An 18,170-nucleotide genomic window follows, 5' to 3' on the forward strand; every position below is an offset into this window, starting at 1 on the left:
TTTAAGAAATTGTGCAGTTTCAATTGGGGAACAATATTTCCCTAAATATCCTTTTATTATGAACACAGGATATGTATTCAAAACATCGTCTTTTAATCCCCATATTCTGAACCTTATGACAACAAAATTGTGTGCATAGCTTAAAAATTTGGGATTCACAATAGATGGCTTATCTTTTGAACGCGGTTATTGCTTTTAATAACTTATATGTCATTTTGTAGGGTACATATTAGGGTATTCGAGTAATGATCGTTCGATTAATCGAATAATTTCTTACGAATAATTATTCCAACAATTTAAAAATTACCATTTTCGAATAACGAATAATTCGAAAAATTTTATGTAGAATAATCGAATAAATTTACATATGGGCAATTCCATTATGTCGCACGGGACCGTTGTACACATTTTAAGTGAAAAAAATGTAAAAATAAATCGAATTTTTAGTTTGAGAAAAGGCTTAGTTTATAGCTCTCAATTAGCCCTATAATTGGTGCTAAGTTTGATATTGGGCAAGTTTTCATTTTCAAGATAATTGCAAATGAACCCAGGCATTCGCACGGGACAAATACAGAAGTCAATTTCGCGGCCAACCATTCTAACGCCAATTTCAGCGAAACCAGATGCAATATTTAAATGCGACTAATTTTAGAATATCGTTCATTGATGTCTGTTAAAAATGGTTTTGATTTTACGCAAAAATTTGTTATACTTTTTTTTAAATTAATTTTAATCACAGTCGCACGGGCAATGTCGCAAGGGACATTTTTTTTCCATCATGATATTAATGTAGTTTCTGTTGCATTTTTACGAAATAATATGTAAACATGCTTAGTATAAATGATTCTAAATTAATAGAAGTATTCAATAAGGGTCCTCATGTAAACGCTTATATGCCTCGTAAACTGTGCAATCTGTGCATTTTTATACTCTCGCAAATGAACTGTCAAAAAATGTATGGAAATTCGTTTGTACAACTCGGATAAGTTTGCGCGACAATTTAGACTCGCAAACTTGAATTTATTGTGCATTTGATGAATCAGCTGCTTTTGTTTACTTTTATTTATAAGAAATAAAAATCAAATAAAATATAAAAATTTTGAGCATGTGAAAATTGTGTAACTTTAGAACAGAATGATTGTATTAAATGACATTGTATATGAAAGCATTAACCAACAGCTAGAACATAAATAAAATCTTACAAACTATGTATATCACCGTTTGTTCCAAAGATTTAACTTTCATTCAACATTTTTAAAATTAAAATTTATACAATTTGAAAATTTATTTTTTAAGGCTTTTGTTGAATTTATTTTTATTTGACATTTGTATCAAATAGAGAGAAATTTAATGTATAAACTTGCACAAAATTGAAAAGGTGTGTTCATGAAACACGTCGCGCAAATTTGCACAATTGAACAAATGGGAAACTTAAGCGTTTAAATGAGTACCCTTAATGTATTTATTTCAATATAATATCAACAAACTAAAAACATAAGAAAAATATTTAGTACGAATAAGCCCATGTCTATACTTGACAAATATTTATCATAACAATAAATGACGTTTGTTTTCAAAACAAAGTTGTCTGAGCAAAAACACTAACAATTTTGTCATAACGAAGCAATAACACTAAAAAATTATAGTTTTTTATCTTGACAACCATTTTGACATTTATCATTCAAAAAATGTATCAAGTCCACAGAAAAAACTATTTCTTAAACCGTTTCAAATCAAATATATATCACATATTGAACTGGTTTCAATTATTTTATAATTGAATCAAGTATTCGTGTGCTTAAAAACAAAATTTATGATATTTTCTATTGAATTTGATAATTTTGACAATTGAATCATATAACAAAGAATGCTTTTCAATCTGATCAGACGGCAGAAGATATAATTTTACCATATTTATGTGATGTTGTGCATATTTACATGATTTATGTCATTTATATAAGAAAAAATAATTTTAAAATTTTTAAATTTCACACTTACGATGCCGCACGGGACCAACTTTATATGAGTACCCAAATCATAAATGTTCTTATTTTTCAGTAAAGTTTCTTTTATTTCAATTGTATTAAAAATCTCTGTTTGGACACAATATTTGATCATCTTTCTGCATGTACTTTCGACGCACTGATACCAAATGTTGTTTTTCAATGTCGCACGGGACATAGAAATATGTGATAATGCAAAGCAAAAACTTACAGTTATTTGCAATCGCATAGTCTCTTATGCATTCTATTTTGACTCTTTGTACCCTCAGGTAGATTTTAGATATCAAAAGTCAATGCATAATGTCTCTCTTTAAGAACTTGTATCAAAACAAAATGTGCATTATAAATATTCAGATCAGAAAAGTTGCCCTTGGTCGACTTTGCATTCGAATATCTCGAAATGGGATATGAATAAATGGAAAATTTCTTTACATTATTTAAATTTGATTGTTTTCCTATGAAAATGAGATAAAACAAAGTGATTTCAAACATTTTTAATTTTCTGGTTTCGTTGGACCTTTCGGTGGAAATGCCCATATATATTTAAATTTATTAAATTGTTTATAATTCCAAATTTAAACAAGTAATAATGATTTTCAAAAATGGTATTGTTTATGAAATTTCACAAATAAGTAAAGATAAAGAGAGTCTTTCGATCACAGTAGATGAGTGGTCCGATAGCTCCTTCTATAAATATATAAATATTACTGCAAGAAGTTACAATTCTAAAAACAATTCTTTCAAAATGTTTAATTTAAGACTTGAACCAATGAAAATAAAAGGTACGAAATAAAATATTTGTTATTTAGTAAAAAGAAAAGGTTGAATAGTTCTAGAATTGATATCGAAACAGAAATTTTAGGGTCTAAAAATAACGGGGCGACCGTGAACATATGCTGGCGAAATATTAGCACAATCAAAAATTAATAATCAAAATATTAACTTAGATTAAAATGGTGTTGAAAGTGATGGCGAATGTGATTTTGAAACGGTCGTCGAAAGTGATATTTAGGATGACTTACGTTGAATATGTTGCCCCTACGCCCTACAAAAAACAGCTTTGAAAACCCTCATGTGTTTCATATTTACACCCAAAGTATTTCCCCAGCCCCGAAGGAAATGTGGACCCTATAGCCAAATTTAAAAAAAATACCATTTTTTCGCTCCAATTTTTAGGAATTGCGGGATTCCCTTTGGCCTTTTGACAAGTTTTTTTACACCTTGTTATTTAGAATGACAAACTTAATAAACGTTACAAATTTCTTTGAGTTTCGTTAATAAATAAAGATTTTATTACATATTACTTTTTCATACTAAAAAATTTGTATAAATTTTCTTAATATTTTGTTCAACACAAGTCATTGAAAATTTATAAAAATTTTTTAGTATGAAAAAGTGCAATATTTTTGAGGGGTGGAGTTTTGAAGTGGCATATTTTTGAATCTAATTGAGATATTGATTTGACATTTTTTTTTGTAAGACCAAAAATGAATTTATCTAAACAAAAAAATATAGCTCGGAATAAATGTGGATCAAATTGTTCCTAATATTTGCAATCCTATTAAAATTTTGATATAAATTTTAGTTTTAGAGACACAATGAATATGTAATAAAACTAAATGAAACTTGTAACGTTTTTTATGTTTGTCATTATAAATAACAAGGTGTAAAAAAACTTGTAAAATGTCAAAGGGAATCCCGTAATTCTTAAAAATTGGAGCGAAATTCCCAAAAATGGTATTTTTTTACAATTTTACCTATAGAGAGGAAATACTTTGGCGATAAATAGGGAACACATTCTGATCCCAGCTTTGGGATTTTAGAACATGTGGCCCAAAGTTGAATTTTTGATAAAAAAATAGGTCAAATTCCGAAGGGCGTAGGGGCAACATATTTTAAAAATTTTACATGTTTTTTATACCAAAATGTTGTCCGTGAAGATACCTTAGAGAAAAACATAAAATTGTTATATGTTCTTAAAGAAAGTTTATTTTTAATTAAAAAATCAACTATTTTTTGAATATTTAAATAGAAAATTGTTTATTTTTGGATCCATAATTGATATTGCTCTGAAATCTTTTGTATGTCATTCGTAATTTAGTTGTCTAACTAATAAAAAAAATTCGAGTCCATTCGAATCCAAAGCGGCAAAATGGCAAAATTTTTTAATTTCAATTTTGAATTGCCTATAAATCGGAAATTATAAGAGATAAATAGCACACACAAGCATGTTTTTTCAAGACCTAGCCGAGTGCTTTCCAAAAATATAAAAAAATCTTTGAAATCGGATAGAAACAAAAAATTGCACATGTTTCACCGCCCCTGGATCATTTGTATGGCCCATTTTAATATCTTAAACTCGAATACTCCTTGGCTATGCCCACGTCAAATTCGGACCTTCGGACTTGTCGTTTAGAAATGCCAGATTTATTTCCAAAAAAATTTTGATTCTGCCCCACAGTCCGCTGTCACTTGACTTCTTTCTGATCTAAACACGGATTTCTCGGCTTTAGTTCTCTATAATAGGGGACAGTATTTTTTTTTTTGCTTTAAATAATGCATTTACTTTTACAAAACGGTAATCGCCCAATAACTCAATTTTTGATTTTCTGTTGCTTGACTGCTTTTTGAAATAAACGATTCAATTAAATATTTACTATTTTAATCATGCTGCTATTGAAGCAAACATATCTGTGAATTGTATTTGTTGTACAAATTTGTAAATGCGTTTGACTGGCTTTACGTTACGAGTATTTCATTCATGGAACTTAACATTTAGTTTTATTTTTTTCCACTCTCTCTCTCTATTGGTTTTTTTTTAACATTTACGTATTTATGTAAGTATTTTTACAATTTTATCTTTCTTTTCTGCTGTTGAATGGTCGATGTTGTTGGATATGTCAACAACACAAAAACAAAAAAAGGAAAACTACAAAAAAAAAACATCAAATGCAAAAGTAAAACAATACAATAAATAAAAGAAACAAAAGTCTGTTTGATTGTGCCGTTTTACATGTGTGATGTATTTTGTTGGCCAGATTATGAAGTGGAAAAGGCTGCTGTTGATGAGCACGACAATAACGATGACATTGGCGGATAAAAATAAAATAAAATATATGAACTGTGGGTCCTCTACAGTGGGTTGTGTGTGCTAAGCTTTGATTGTTGTTACTGATAATTCAGTTTCAGTTGTTTTATTTAAATACTTGATTGGAATTCAAATATAAGAAGAAAACTATTCGAACCGCATTTATATGCATGTACTAAATACATACATATATAGTAGTTATAGATGTACGGTAGAATTTATATATGTTAATACCACAAAATTGTGATTTTCCTTAAATAAAATAAACACAAACCACAAAAGCACAATAAGGGTCCTCATGTTTATTGTGTTATCGTAACCAACCAGCAGAGACCTGCGCTGAATGCATAAGAGTCGGTTAAGCCGAGTCGAAGAGTCGTCAATTATTACAATATTATGACAACCATATTGGGAAGGGTATAATGCGTTTGTGCAGATGTTTGTTACGCCCAAAAATATTAGTCTAACACCCACCTTAAAGTATACCGATCGACTTAGAATAACTTTCTGAGTCGATTAAACGATGTCCGTCCGTCCGTCTGGCTGGCTGTTCATGCAAAGTACAGGTCGCAATTTTGAAGATATTTCGATAAAATTTGGTACATACAATTATTTTGGCTTAAGGACGAAGCCTGTTGAAAATGGCTGAAATCGGTTCATTATTTCACCTAAATTGGACTTTATTCGTGATAAATGTTTAATTCATATAGGTATCTACAAAAATTTCACTCTAAATATGTTTTATATATACAGAAATCATGTCACCAAATTTTATGATGATGGGTCCATAATTAGTCATAGCTCCCATATAAAGCCCGCTTCCGAAAATCACTCAAATGAACATAAATCTCTTAAAAATGTTGGTATTGCAATAAAATTCAATACAAAAATAAATTGTATATATACATGCCACCAAATTTTGTAACGATCGGTCCATAAATTTTAAAAGTAAACTGTTCTTCTCGGTGTAGGGTATCATATAGTCGGGTTTGACCGACTATACTATCTTATTTGTTTTTATTACGAAAATGACGAATTTTATCAACATAGCGTCATATGCGGTACGTCTTCATCTTTAATTTGAAAAAAAAACAAGTAAGAGAGCTATATTCGGCTGTGCCGAATTTTATATACCCTTCACCAAAATATACTTTAAAATAAAAATTTTAAATATTTTTAGGTAAACAAAATTTAATTTTTTTCCAGTTTTTTCGAAATTATTTTTAAAATTTTAAATTTTTTTTTTTAAATTTAAAATTTTCTTTTTAAATTTAATAATTTTTTTTTTAGTTTTTATTTTTTTTTTTTTAATATTTAGTGAAAAAAAATTTTGATGAAAAAAAAAATTCAGGTTAAAAAATATTTTTTCCGATTTTGACCCATTGTAGGTCCAACTTAATATGGTCTTATATACGTCGTTGTACAAGTCTTTGAAATATCTATCATTAGATATCCATATTGTCTATATTAATGATTTAGTAATCCAGATATGGGTCAAAAATAGGTCAAAAATCGAGGTTGTCCTGGTTTTTTCCTTATATCTCAGCCATTTGTGGACCGATTTTCTCGATTTTAAAAAGCAACCGAGCCGGAAGAATTTCGGAGATATTGATGTATCATTCGTGTTGTAAGTTATTTGGGGCTTCAGAAAGTTGATTTCAACACACAGACGGACATGGCTATATCGACTCCGCTATCTATAACGATTCAGAATATATATACTTTATAGCGTCGGAAATGAAAAATGTAGAAATTGCAAACGGAATGACAAACTTATATATACCCTTGCCACTCATGGTGAAGGGTATAAAAAACTGCCACTGAAGCACACCGATTGCTCACCAAAGCTTGTGCTGAATGTGTTCTATCGGTTTCAACGTGCGAAAGATGGTTTGTGCCGTTCAGAAGTGGTGATTTTGACATGGAATACAAAGATTGCCCAGGCCAGGCAAAAAAGTTTGAAGACCTCAAATTCAACAAGGGCTTGTAAAATCATTGGGAGCTACTCAAGCAGCAATTTCAAAGCGTTTACAAGCAGAAGGATTCATCCAGAAGCATGGAAATTGTGTGCCATACGAATTGAAACCGAGAGACCTTGAAATAGGATTTTGCATGTCCGAAATGATGCTTGAACGCTATAAAAAACTTTTTTTTTAAAAAAATTAAAAAACAATTTCGAAAAAAAAAATTGAAAAACAATTTAAAAAAAATTAAATTTTGTTTACCTAAAAATATTTAAAAAAATTAATTTTAAAGTATAATTTGGTGAAGGGTATATAAGATTCGGCACAGCCGAATATAGCTCTCTTACTTGTTTAAATGTAGATTTGAATCAAATCATTGACTCGAAACTTCAAATAAAATCTATTTTGCTAAAATATTCAGCATTTGGTGTCCATATCTACAAATGAAATACCTTTATATACAATTAAATCAAAGACATTACTAAACTACTTCCTTGTAATGCAGAGGGTAAGTAGTAGTCATTACAAATAATTTGACAAATAGTTTGCATAGTGATATTCCCTTAAATTAAACTTAAAAATGCAGCTACTTGCTCTTACAATTAATTATTTCCTTTAAACTGTAACGACCTTTCCTTTACAGTTACCCTTAAACTTTTAACAAACATCAGCCATGTAAATAAGCAAGATGACAAGCGTGTGAGTACAAGAATATATTGATTGCTCCATGGTTTTATTCTTTTTCTTGTTACAGTACGTCTTACCATGTTGAATTTGGTGTTGCGTGTGGTGGTTATTTTACACGAATCAATATTTACTTACTGTTAATTTTATATTTAATTTGAGAAAATGTATTTCCTGTCGCACTGTTTGACACAGTCCGGTAATTGCATGTTTTGTTGCGGGATACACACTGAACAGAGGCACGGGTACGTCTGGTATACGATGACCCAGGATGCTATACAGCAGTTTAATTTTTGCGTAGTTACGAAAAATATATGAAATAAAGAAAGAAAGATAAAGAAAAACACACCAAAAAAAAAAAAATAAAATGATAAATAATAGTTGGGATGCATGTAAGTAAGTCTGTAAATAAATATGTAGATAAAAGTTTAAATCCTCGTATAATTAAAATAAACGGACGTTAAAAATAACTATACTTAAGGGTATGCATTAATGTAAGTACCAACACACAATCTCTTACATTTATACTCTTTCATTAAGAGCATGCTTAATAAAGTTGAATGTATTTTCAATGTCCTAGCAGTTTTATAAGTAAAAAGTCAATGTATCCTTTAGAAACATTAATTGTCACTAATAACTGATTAGCCAAGTAATCCAATTTATATATATTGATCATTTGCCATGTATGTGCTCTTTGTAGTGCGGAGAGAAGTCAATTGGTTACTTTGTACATCTCAGGTAATCTAGTGTGAAGTCAATTGCCACTTTAGTGTCTCTAAGTAATCTAGAGTGTAGTCAATTTAAACGTTTATTTTGTACTGCTCATTTTTGTGATTGTTACGTACCCCAGTAATTAAGCAAGTAGTCCATGTATCCCTTATAGACAGTAATTGTCACTAATGTTCGATCACTTGGCTGACTCCGATTTACATATTTTAGTCATTTGACACGTGTGTGCTCTTTGTAGTGCTGAAAAAACACAATTAGTTACTTTATACAACTCAAGTAATCTATCGTGAAGACAATTGTCGCTGAAGTGTCTCTAAATAATCTGGAGTGTAGTCAACGTTTTGTGAGTAATTCGTAATTGTATTGATATAATTCTCATACAGTTTATTTTCTTTTTACTTAAGTATACTGACATTCCATGTAACCTATCGTGAAGTCAATTATCACTTTAATGTCTACAAGTAATCTAGAGTGTAATCACTTTAAACATTTATTTCGTACTGCAATTTAGAAAGTAGTAATTTTAACCACCAGAAATAATCTATTGGAGGGAAGTCGGAGAAAGATTTGTTTACAAGTAATAACCGGTTATTGGACTGTTAAGGAAATGTATTTTTAATAGACTATTTGGGATAAATTAGCTTCCGCTTAGCACACGTACATGTTAAAATAATTAGTTATGTAGATAATCAAGTAACCAGTTGGGTAGCTAGTGAGGTAACTGTCTCTATGTAACCAGTATGTGAATCCAATTGGTTGACTACTTCGAACCAGCTATTAGAAAGTCTAATTGTAATCGATGTAGGGCTAATTGATCCTTGCTCAGCCCAAGCACATGTTAAAATAATTAGTCACTTGGTTATTTATGCTCACCCTAAGTGATAGGCGAAATCACAATTTCGGTACTGTCACCCAGAACTGCTAGGTTATTTGTTTGCCAAAGTGTGCAAGTGTGTGAATTTTTGCATGAGAGGGTATATAAAGAGTTGTATGACAGTTTAATGAAATTGAACCATCAAAAGTGATTAAAATTTGCTGGATTTTTTTTTGTTGCTGTTCAAGTACAAATTGTGTCAATCAATATTATGCTTAAATGTTGGTTGGTTTTATTAAAAAAGTCATAAAAAGAATCACAGAAAAATGAGTTGAAAAATTGCTTTTATTTTAAGATACTTGTGAGAGTCATTTATAAAGTGTTTATAGGCATTTGAAAGTATTTTATTTAGCTTAAGTTATCTTTTTAATATGCTAGTAAAGAATCATATCGAAAATAATCTAGTTATTGTAAATTCCCACGAATAAATGTTTAATATTTTGTGATATTTCCTAGTTCAACATTAATTGTTCTTTTTTAATATTCATGATATGATTCTAATATGAATTTTTGTTTAGCACTTGTTATGGCCAAAAAGGTATTATATATATTTTGTATAGCATTATGAATATTTCAATAAATACATACATATGTATTTGTTAAATTTGTTTAAAAAAATCCTTAAAAACTTCAATTTGTAATATAATAATGTATTAAGATTATCGTATAGAATTTAAAACTCCACACAGAGAAAACAGATTCGTGATAGCAACCGAATTTGTTGCCAATCGAATGATTCTACCTTAGTGACTGAATTTTAAAGTTGTGGCTACGAAATTTTGGAAATAGTAACAAAACTTTAGTTGCTTTAACCGAAATTCTTCTTTATCAACTGAATTTCGGCTGATAGAACCGAAAAATTTTATGTGTACAAGCGAATCATTCGATTGGCAACAAATTCGGTTGCTATCACGAATCTGTTTTCTCTGTGTACGATATTCAAATCACTTTCCGACGAGACATTGTTTCAGATTTGGAAACAAGAAATAGAAGATGGAGCATTTCGTAGTCTAATTCATGGATGTTAGTCATGGAAACTGCACATGTGTGTAAACTTTTGTGCACCCGATTGTGAGTAAACGCTGCAGCCACCTTCCTCACGATTTAAGGTTTAATGTTTCTTAATTTCAGTAAAACTTTCAGAGTATATTTAGAATTATCTGGACTATAATATTATGAATACACACAGAAAAAAGATCGATCGGAAATCAGTTGTAATTATAAATATGTAATAAGCATGACAGAAACTCAATTATAATTATTAAAATTCTACATACTTAAACGATTTCTAATGGTTAGAATAATAAAACCTCAATAACAATCGAACTGAGGTTCCAACAACCGTAAAAGTTATTAATTGATGCGGTTTGTGTCTTTACTAACTTTCATTTAAGGTTTTTGGATATAGTAATTGATAATTGGTTATTCTAATATAACATAATTTCAATTCGGTGTTCACAATCAATAGAAGTTTTAGATTTTTTGACATTTTTCAAAAAAATAACTTCAAAATAATAAAAAAATTTCAAAGACATACACAATATACAGAAAAGATGTTTCGTAATGGACATTAAACGGCTGTAGGTAGTGCTTTGGACAATTGGACATTTGATGGCGTTACTTGTAAGAAAATGTATGTAAGTAACATCCATTAACAAATATTTGCACTAAAGATATTTTTTAAATATATGTATTTATATGTAGGTGGCCCAGTAGCAATTCTGGTTCTCATCCACTATTAGAATGATCATGTATGTAATAACTGTTAGAAAAATACAAGATTCCATGATAAGCTTAACATTTATCTGATGTGCTGCCTGATATGATTAAACATACATATATCTCCAGTTTTTCCAGTCAAGCCAAAATTTATTCTGCCACCACCTAAGTTTACGGACTAATTTCAGATTCAAGACATATTTAATCTTTCTATTTTGTTCTGTATCATTTTCCTTGCTAAATAAAATGAAGAAAATATATCTTGTTGAATATTATTAAAAAAAAACAAAAAATGTTACTTTAACTTCCAATATTGGTGCCCTTCACCGAATTAATTTTTTAAAACAGTTGTGAGTACCATTAATTCAGCAAAGGAATATTGTGTATACTAATATATTCAGTAATTCCAACGGAATAGAACGATAGTACATGTAACCGACAAAATTCGATTGGCGCCAAATTCGGTTGTGAATACGAATCTGTTTTCTGTGTGTAGGTTTTGCTTAAAATTTATAACAGTAAGGAAATAAAGCTCATTCGCCAAAAAATGGCCAAATAATTGATTTTTCTCGAAAATTTCAAAATTAAAATCGTAGGTACGGTAAAACTATAAGAGATATTTTCATAATTTTTTCATATTTTTATTCCCTATTATATTCTTAATAAATCCCAACAAAATTTTTAAAAATTTGAAAATGGAGTTTTGAAACTGCCGTTAAAAAAATTGTATTCCTTTGGTCATATCTGCGAATATGTTAACGGTATCCTAAGAAGACAAAAACTCATATACAAGTAAATATGGATATATTTTAAGTAAAACTGAGCTTTTATTTGAATATTTATTAAAATATGTTAATTTTCTTCCTACAATTCTTGTTCTAGTTGCCTGAGACACGTTAATGGCCTGGCGAATTTTTAAAAACTTTAACATTTTTTGACCAATTTCAGTTTTTTATGTCTCATTAGAACGACAATTACGTACACATTTCTATTCTTTTAAATTAAATGGCAAAAGTAATTTTTTAATGTCAAAATTTTTACAAAAATTGAAAAAAATGTATTTTTCCCCTTGTAAATGGATTTATCTAAAATTTTTTCAGGATGATTTTTTTTCACCAAACTGGGGGTGAGAATGGCCAAAATCCAACTTTCGTTTATTAAGGCCCACCCTAATGTAGATAGTGTGGTTTTTTCAAAAATCATGAAGTTTTACAAACATTTTAAGGAAAAACTTATAGCAAAACAAGTAAGGAAGTATGGTCGGTCAAGCCCGACCATATAATACTAAGTAAAAGAGCAAAATTATTAGACCAATTATGGACCGATCATCATGAAATTAGGTCGTGTGATTTATATCTATATTAAAGTTAAGTATGTTGAATTTTGTGTGTGTACCAAAATTTTTAAGCGATTTATGCACGTTAAAGTGATTTTCGGAAGCGGGTCTATATGGGAGCTATGACTAATTATGGACCGATCGTAACAAAATTTGGTGACATGAATTTTGTGTATATAAAACTTATTTGGAGCGGAATTTGTGGAGATACATATATAAATTAAACATTTATGACCGATAAAGTCCAATTTCGGGAGGACATTTGTATGGGGGCTAGGTGAAATAGTGGAGTAGCCAGTTTCAATAGGCTTGGTCCTTGAGCCGAAAAAATAATATGTACCAAATTTCATCGAAATATCTTCAAAATTGCGACCTGTACTCTGCGCACAAGGTTTACATGGACAGCCAGCCAGCCGACCAGACGGACGGACGCACAGAGGGTTGAAATGTACCAAAAGTGGCGATTAATTCAAAAGCTGAACTTTATCTGTTTCAGTCATGTTTGGTATTGGGTTAAAGTGCATTAAATAATACATCACAAACTGCTAAAATTACAGTTGTGAGTAACTTACTTTATTGGCAGTGAGCGGTCAAAGTCAAATAATTTTTAAAAATTTTGCGTGCTGTTGTTAAAATTGAAAATTGTGATATTTCGAGAGCTTATATTTTTTGTTAAATCTGTTAAAAGTAGAAATATTAAAATGGAACCATCAACTTCAGGTATTTGAGAACATAAATAAATAATTTTTGTTTAGATAAATGTTTTGAAAATATTTTTTAAGATTTTTTTTAAAGTTCTCCATTATTGGGGTTTTTTCGATATATAGATTGAGTTTAAAAAAAATCAGGGCGAGATCGGGTAAATTCCATTAAATGCTCTTAAAATATAAACTTTCAGCTTCTATATACAGAAAAAAATCGTGCGGGTTTATTGAGGTTTTTTACTTATTTAAGTTATAGTGAAAGAACTCCTCTTGCTAAAAAACATTCTGATACAAAATAGGTTAAAACATTTTTTTCTTACATTTTTTTAAAGTTGTGTTTTTATGTATTTATGATTGTTCATTACAAAAATTTATAATATTGTCTGTTGTGGCTTTTTTTTAAAAAAATTTGTACATTTATAAAATTTCCAATTTAATTCATTAATTTATCGCTTTCCATTCCAAAGTTACAGCATAAATTGTGAAAAAAAGTATTTTTTTCCAAAAAACAATAATGCGCTTAATGGGTTAACAAATTTTTGTTTAACCTTTTATTTTCTAAAATTCTGTGTTTTCATGTGCTTATAATAACTCATCAATAAAAAAATATAATATTTTAAAACTACGGCTTCTATGAATTCATCGCCACTTTGGGTACCATTCAACCCACTGTGGGACGGACTGACGGACATCGTTTAATCGACTCAGAAAGTGATTCTAAGTCGATCGGTATACTTTAAGGTGGGTGTTAGACTAATATTTTTGGGCGTTACAAACATCTGCACAAACACCTCCCCACCCTCCCCACTATGGAGGTGTAGGGTATAAATATGTAGCTATAAAACTTTTTCGATTGAAAACCCGATCCGATCACACTTTGGTTGTACCTTCGTTCTTGTCCATCCGTCAAGAAAGTTTTTGTTTTAAAAACTGAAATATCAAATTAGTTTTGATGATCTGCTCTTTATAAAAAATGTTTGAGAAATTTTTAGCCTTTTAAAAATTGCATTAAAAATTAAAAATTTATGAGCTTTTGCATAACAATCACTTCGAAAAACCGCTTTAAGACTCACTGAGCCTTTTTTAATTAGCGTAGATATTGAAAATGTTTGCCTTCAACAGTAATTAAGTTTAACAATAACAATAATGATGGCCATAATAATTCAGCCAGCGCTGTTCAATAGATCTAAAGATAAGTTCAAATTAATAACACTCATACGCACAGATGAACCAACACAATTTTTACGAGTTGTTCTTTGTCCAATTTGTTTTTTTTTTGTTTTTAATGCTCAACTTTTGTTGGTTTTTGTTTATTAATAATTTCCATGCAAATGATTTTTTGATGCGTGAGTGTTTTTATTTTTCTTTTTTTTTGAAATATTGAATGAAAAAATTACAAAAATTTAAATTAAATTTTTATACAATTTCGCATTGAAAATAAATTAAAAAATATCTACTACAAACACTAGTATCCACATACATATACATGTGAGAGAAAAAAAGTCAACAGAAAGGAATTGAAAAGAGGCAGAGAAGCCTGAAAGTATAACTGTGTTTGTTTAATACAGTTTGCATTAAAATACACAAACAACAGTGCATAACATTTATATGTATATGGGTGTATGTATGGATGTATGTATGTTTGTATATCTTTGCAGATGTATGATAATGTTTGAGTAATTGTTTGTTCATTTGTGTGTATGTATGTATATTTAATAAGTGTGTGAGTGAGCTGGTGTATTGATGTATGCATGCATGAAATGACATTATGCATTATATCTCGTAAATACTTAATTGTGTTTAATAATTGAGTTATTCTGCGTTTTATTTGTATTTAATGCTCACATATGCCAAAAATAAAATAAAATGAAATTAAATGCAAGCAACAACATTCAGACCATGAATAACATTTCATTTCCAAAGAGATTTCTGTGCATTAACAGAGCTACACATGTACAATGTACATGTGTGTAATTCTACAACACCCAAGCAAAAGTCACACTAACGCAACTGCAAATATATACACACACACATACAAACACTGCACTACAATAACAATCAAGTATTTGTTGGTACTAAATTTAACGACATCAACGAGAACGTCGACAAAAGGCATGCAAAATACTATTTAAAGCACACAGGTTTTGTAACGTCATGTCAAGTCTTTATATATGAATTTGTATATGTGGATATTAGACTGCTCCTTAAACTTTGCTTACTGTTATTCATTACTAGGGGGGGGGGGGGGATTTTCATGCATTTTTTTTGTACAGAAACATAAAATAATTAACTACTAGCATAACCCGGTGCACTTCGCTACCTAGTAAAATTAAAAAACTATGAATGGAAATACGAAAATAACACATACAAAATTTGAGAATCTCTTAATTACAGTTCACTTGATAGTCGAAAATAACTAACTAACCACTCCACTGCTCTGATCCCACCCATTTTTAAACCTTTTATGTAAATATCAAGTATTACATTAACTTTCCTTTATAAGGGAGGGGTCATTCCTACTAAGCCGATCATGCTTAGCTAAACTTCGAACAGGGATCAGGAATAAATTCGTTTTTAGCTAACCTCCTTAGAATGGTAATAAATTTATTGATACAGAGTTTAAATTCTTTTAGAATTATAGTTCTCCAGATATTCAAAATTAATTATTTACTTTGCGCCATAATCACTAATGCAATCCCAACCATTTTCAGCCAATCTGTGTAAAATGGTAAGAGAGCTATGCGGACAAAGTTTGAAGAACCTTGCAATTATTACTTTTTTATGGGACGTGACTCACATCCTTTTCCGACCTCTCCCATTTTGGGTGCTATGCCCTCTAATCTAATTCCGTCTATATTCAGCTAAACTCCGCACAGTAATATGAAATTAATTCGCTAAAAGTTTAAACACTTTTACAATTATAGTTCCACAGATATTCGAAATTAATTATATACTTTGTATAGGGTGTGCCACGAACACTATTCCAATCCCGAACAATTTCAGCGAATTTATAAAAGAGCCATTTAGACTAACTTTGAAGAATCTTGCAATTATATTTCACAAAATATTTAGAAATAACTATTTACTTTGTATGGGAGGCGACTCACCATTTTTTCCGACCCGTCCCATTTTTCATTAAACTTCATGCAGTGATAAACCGTTGAAAATCGTCACAATTATAAAATAACTATTTACTTATCTACATTTACATATTTACCCCCATATGCCTAAACAGTTTTTAAAATTTGTCAAAGGTTTATAAAACAAATTTTGTTTGGGAGTTGGAAAATAAAAAAAACACCTTCAAAATATATTTATGAAAGCGAATTTAAATTACTAAATTCTTCTTCTTTGTTTTCTATAACAACTCTCACTTAAAACAGAGCGAAATCAATACTGTTTATTTGTTCCTCTTATTTATTTACAACAAATTGGACAAACACACATTGCTTTGTTTACATTTTAGCTTAAGATTCACATGTACACGTTTTTGCATATGTGTTAGTAACATCTTTAAACGCTTACAAACGCCTAACAAAACTGAACCGATTTCAATAAAATATATATTCTGCACTTCTGTGCACAAATCCCTTTAAAATGGTATATTTCTTGCCCAAATTAAATGTATAATGTGAGAGTAAAAGGGGTCTAAAGAAATCGACTTGCCTATTAATATTATGATGATGGATCGCGCAATGTCCAAAAAAACACAATAGTGTTCCCATCTGTTAGGACTCTTAAGGCCCTAATTTTGTAAATCACGTCACCAAAGTGATATTTATATGGATAGCAAAAACAAAATTTCATTTACTTTCCCAGTAAATACTTGCAACGAGAGAATAAAATCAAAATTTACAAAATTACTCTCTTAAATTCTCAATCTCTGATCGGCCAACACCATAATGTGAGTTTTTTCAATTATTTCGGGCGTAGACACCTCAACAGAGGGTCCAGAGCGTTCGGCATCTTTCAACAAGGAAATTCAGTAAACCATTTTTTTATCATTGAAATTGATGGTGCAGAGTTTCCATAGTATTTATAAAGCTTAGCCTTTAATTGAGTGATTGGTTTTTGATGAAATTAACTTTTTTCAAATTTCTCAATAGTCTGCTATAGACTGTCATATACAAACTAAATGACGCTTCTTCAAATTTTGACAGGAGCAGTGTTGCCCTTTCAGTTAAGAGCCATCCTCGCATCATTATTCTTTTTCTGCTGAATTTATGATAATTATGAATATTAGAAAATATTGTAGTATTTTTGTATCACCCTATTGTTCACAGAAGTGTATCTGTAGTTGTATTCAAGTTGTTGCAAACAAAAGCCAAAACAAACAGGCGCCATTAATGCAATTTGTAAGTCATACAGACATTGGGAAAATTCCCTTCCAACAGTTAATGCACAGTAGGTTCAAAAATTATATTTTTAAGCAAAACTTTCAATGCAAAATGATAAAATCATAACTCTGTTATAGACTGATTGTGGTATAAAATATCCCTAAGGCTTCACATAAAATTAATTTAAATCACAATAATGATATGATTTTCTGGAGGTGACAGTTATATCTGCATTTAAACTACAACCAAGGACCGAAAATCATATTTGAAGATAAATGCTACGTTTATAAGGAGTACACTAACAATATCTTAGTTGCACGGACTACCGTTAGCAGCATTAATATTGATACGTTTTTACCTTTTAAAAACAGTGGTTTATTTACATTAAGTAATACGTATTACAGTGAGACCTCGATTATCCTTAATGGTCGGGACCGGGAGCATTCTGGATAATCAATTTTCCCGGTTAATTGAGTACCAATTTTAAGTAGTTTTTTAATACATATAGTTGGATAAATATCGTACAATTTGGTGGACAAACTTTCACAATAACGTTTTCAGCATTAAGGCAAACTGCTCTCAGGTAAACAATTTCAAAAAATGTCTGTTTAATCTCCATTATCTCATTGGTGAGTTTTTTCATTGATATGAATTCATTTAATTTTTCCACGAAAATTGTAGCAGCTATATAATCAGCTGCATGTTTTTCTCCTGCTGCATTAAGTTTGCGAA

General features: G+C 30.0%; 1 protein-coding gene across 1 annotated transcript in view; it reads right to left on the minus strand.

Moving 5' to 3' along the window:
• Positions 1 to 18,170, minus strand: part of rdhB (retinol dehydrogenase B) — a 53,378-nt gene that overhangs the window by 12,174 nt on the left and 23,034 nt on the right. The window contains exon 4 of the mRNA XM_065511496.1: positions 7,878 to 8,013. Coding sequence (XP_065367568.1) covers positions 7,878 to 8,013 — 136 coding nt within the window. The remainder of the gene's footprint in view (positions 1 to 7,877; positions 8,014 to 18,170) is intronic.

This window comes from Calliphora vicina, chromosome 1 (assembly GCF_958450345.1).
Source record: "Calliphora vicina chromosome 1, idCalVici1.1, whole genome shotgun sequence".
NCBI lineage: Eukaryota > Metazoa > Arthropoda > Insecta > Diptera > Calliphoridae > Calliphora > Calliphora vicina.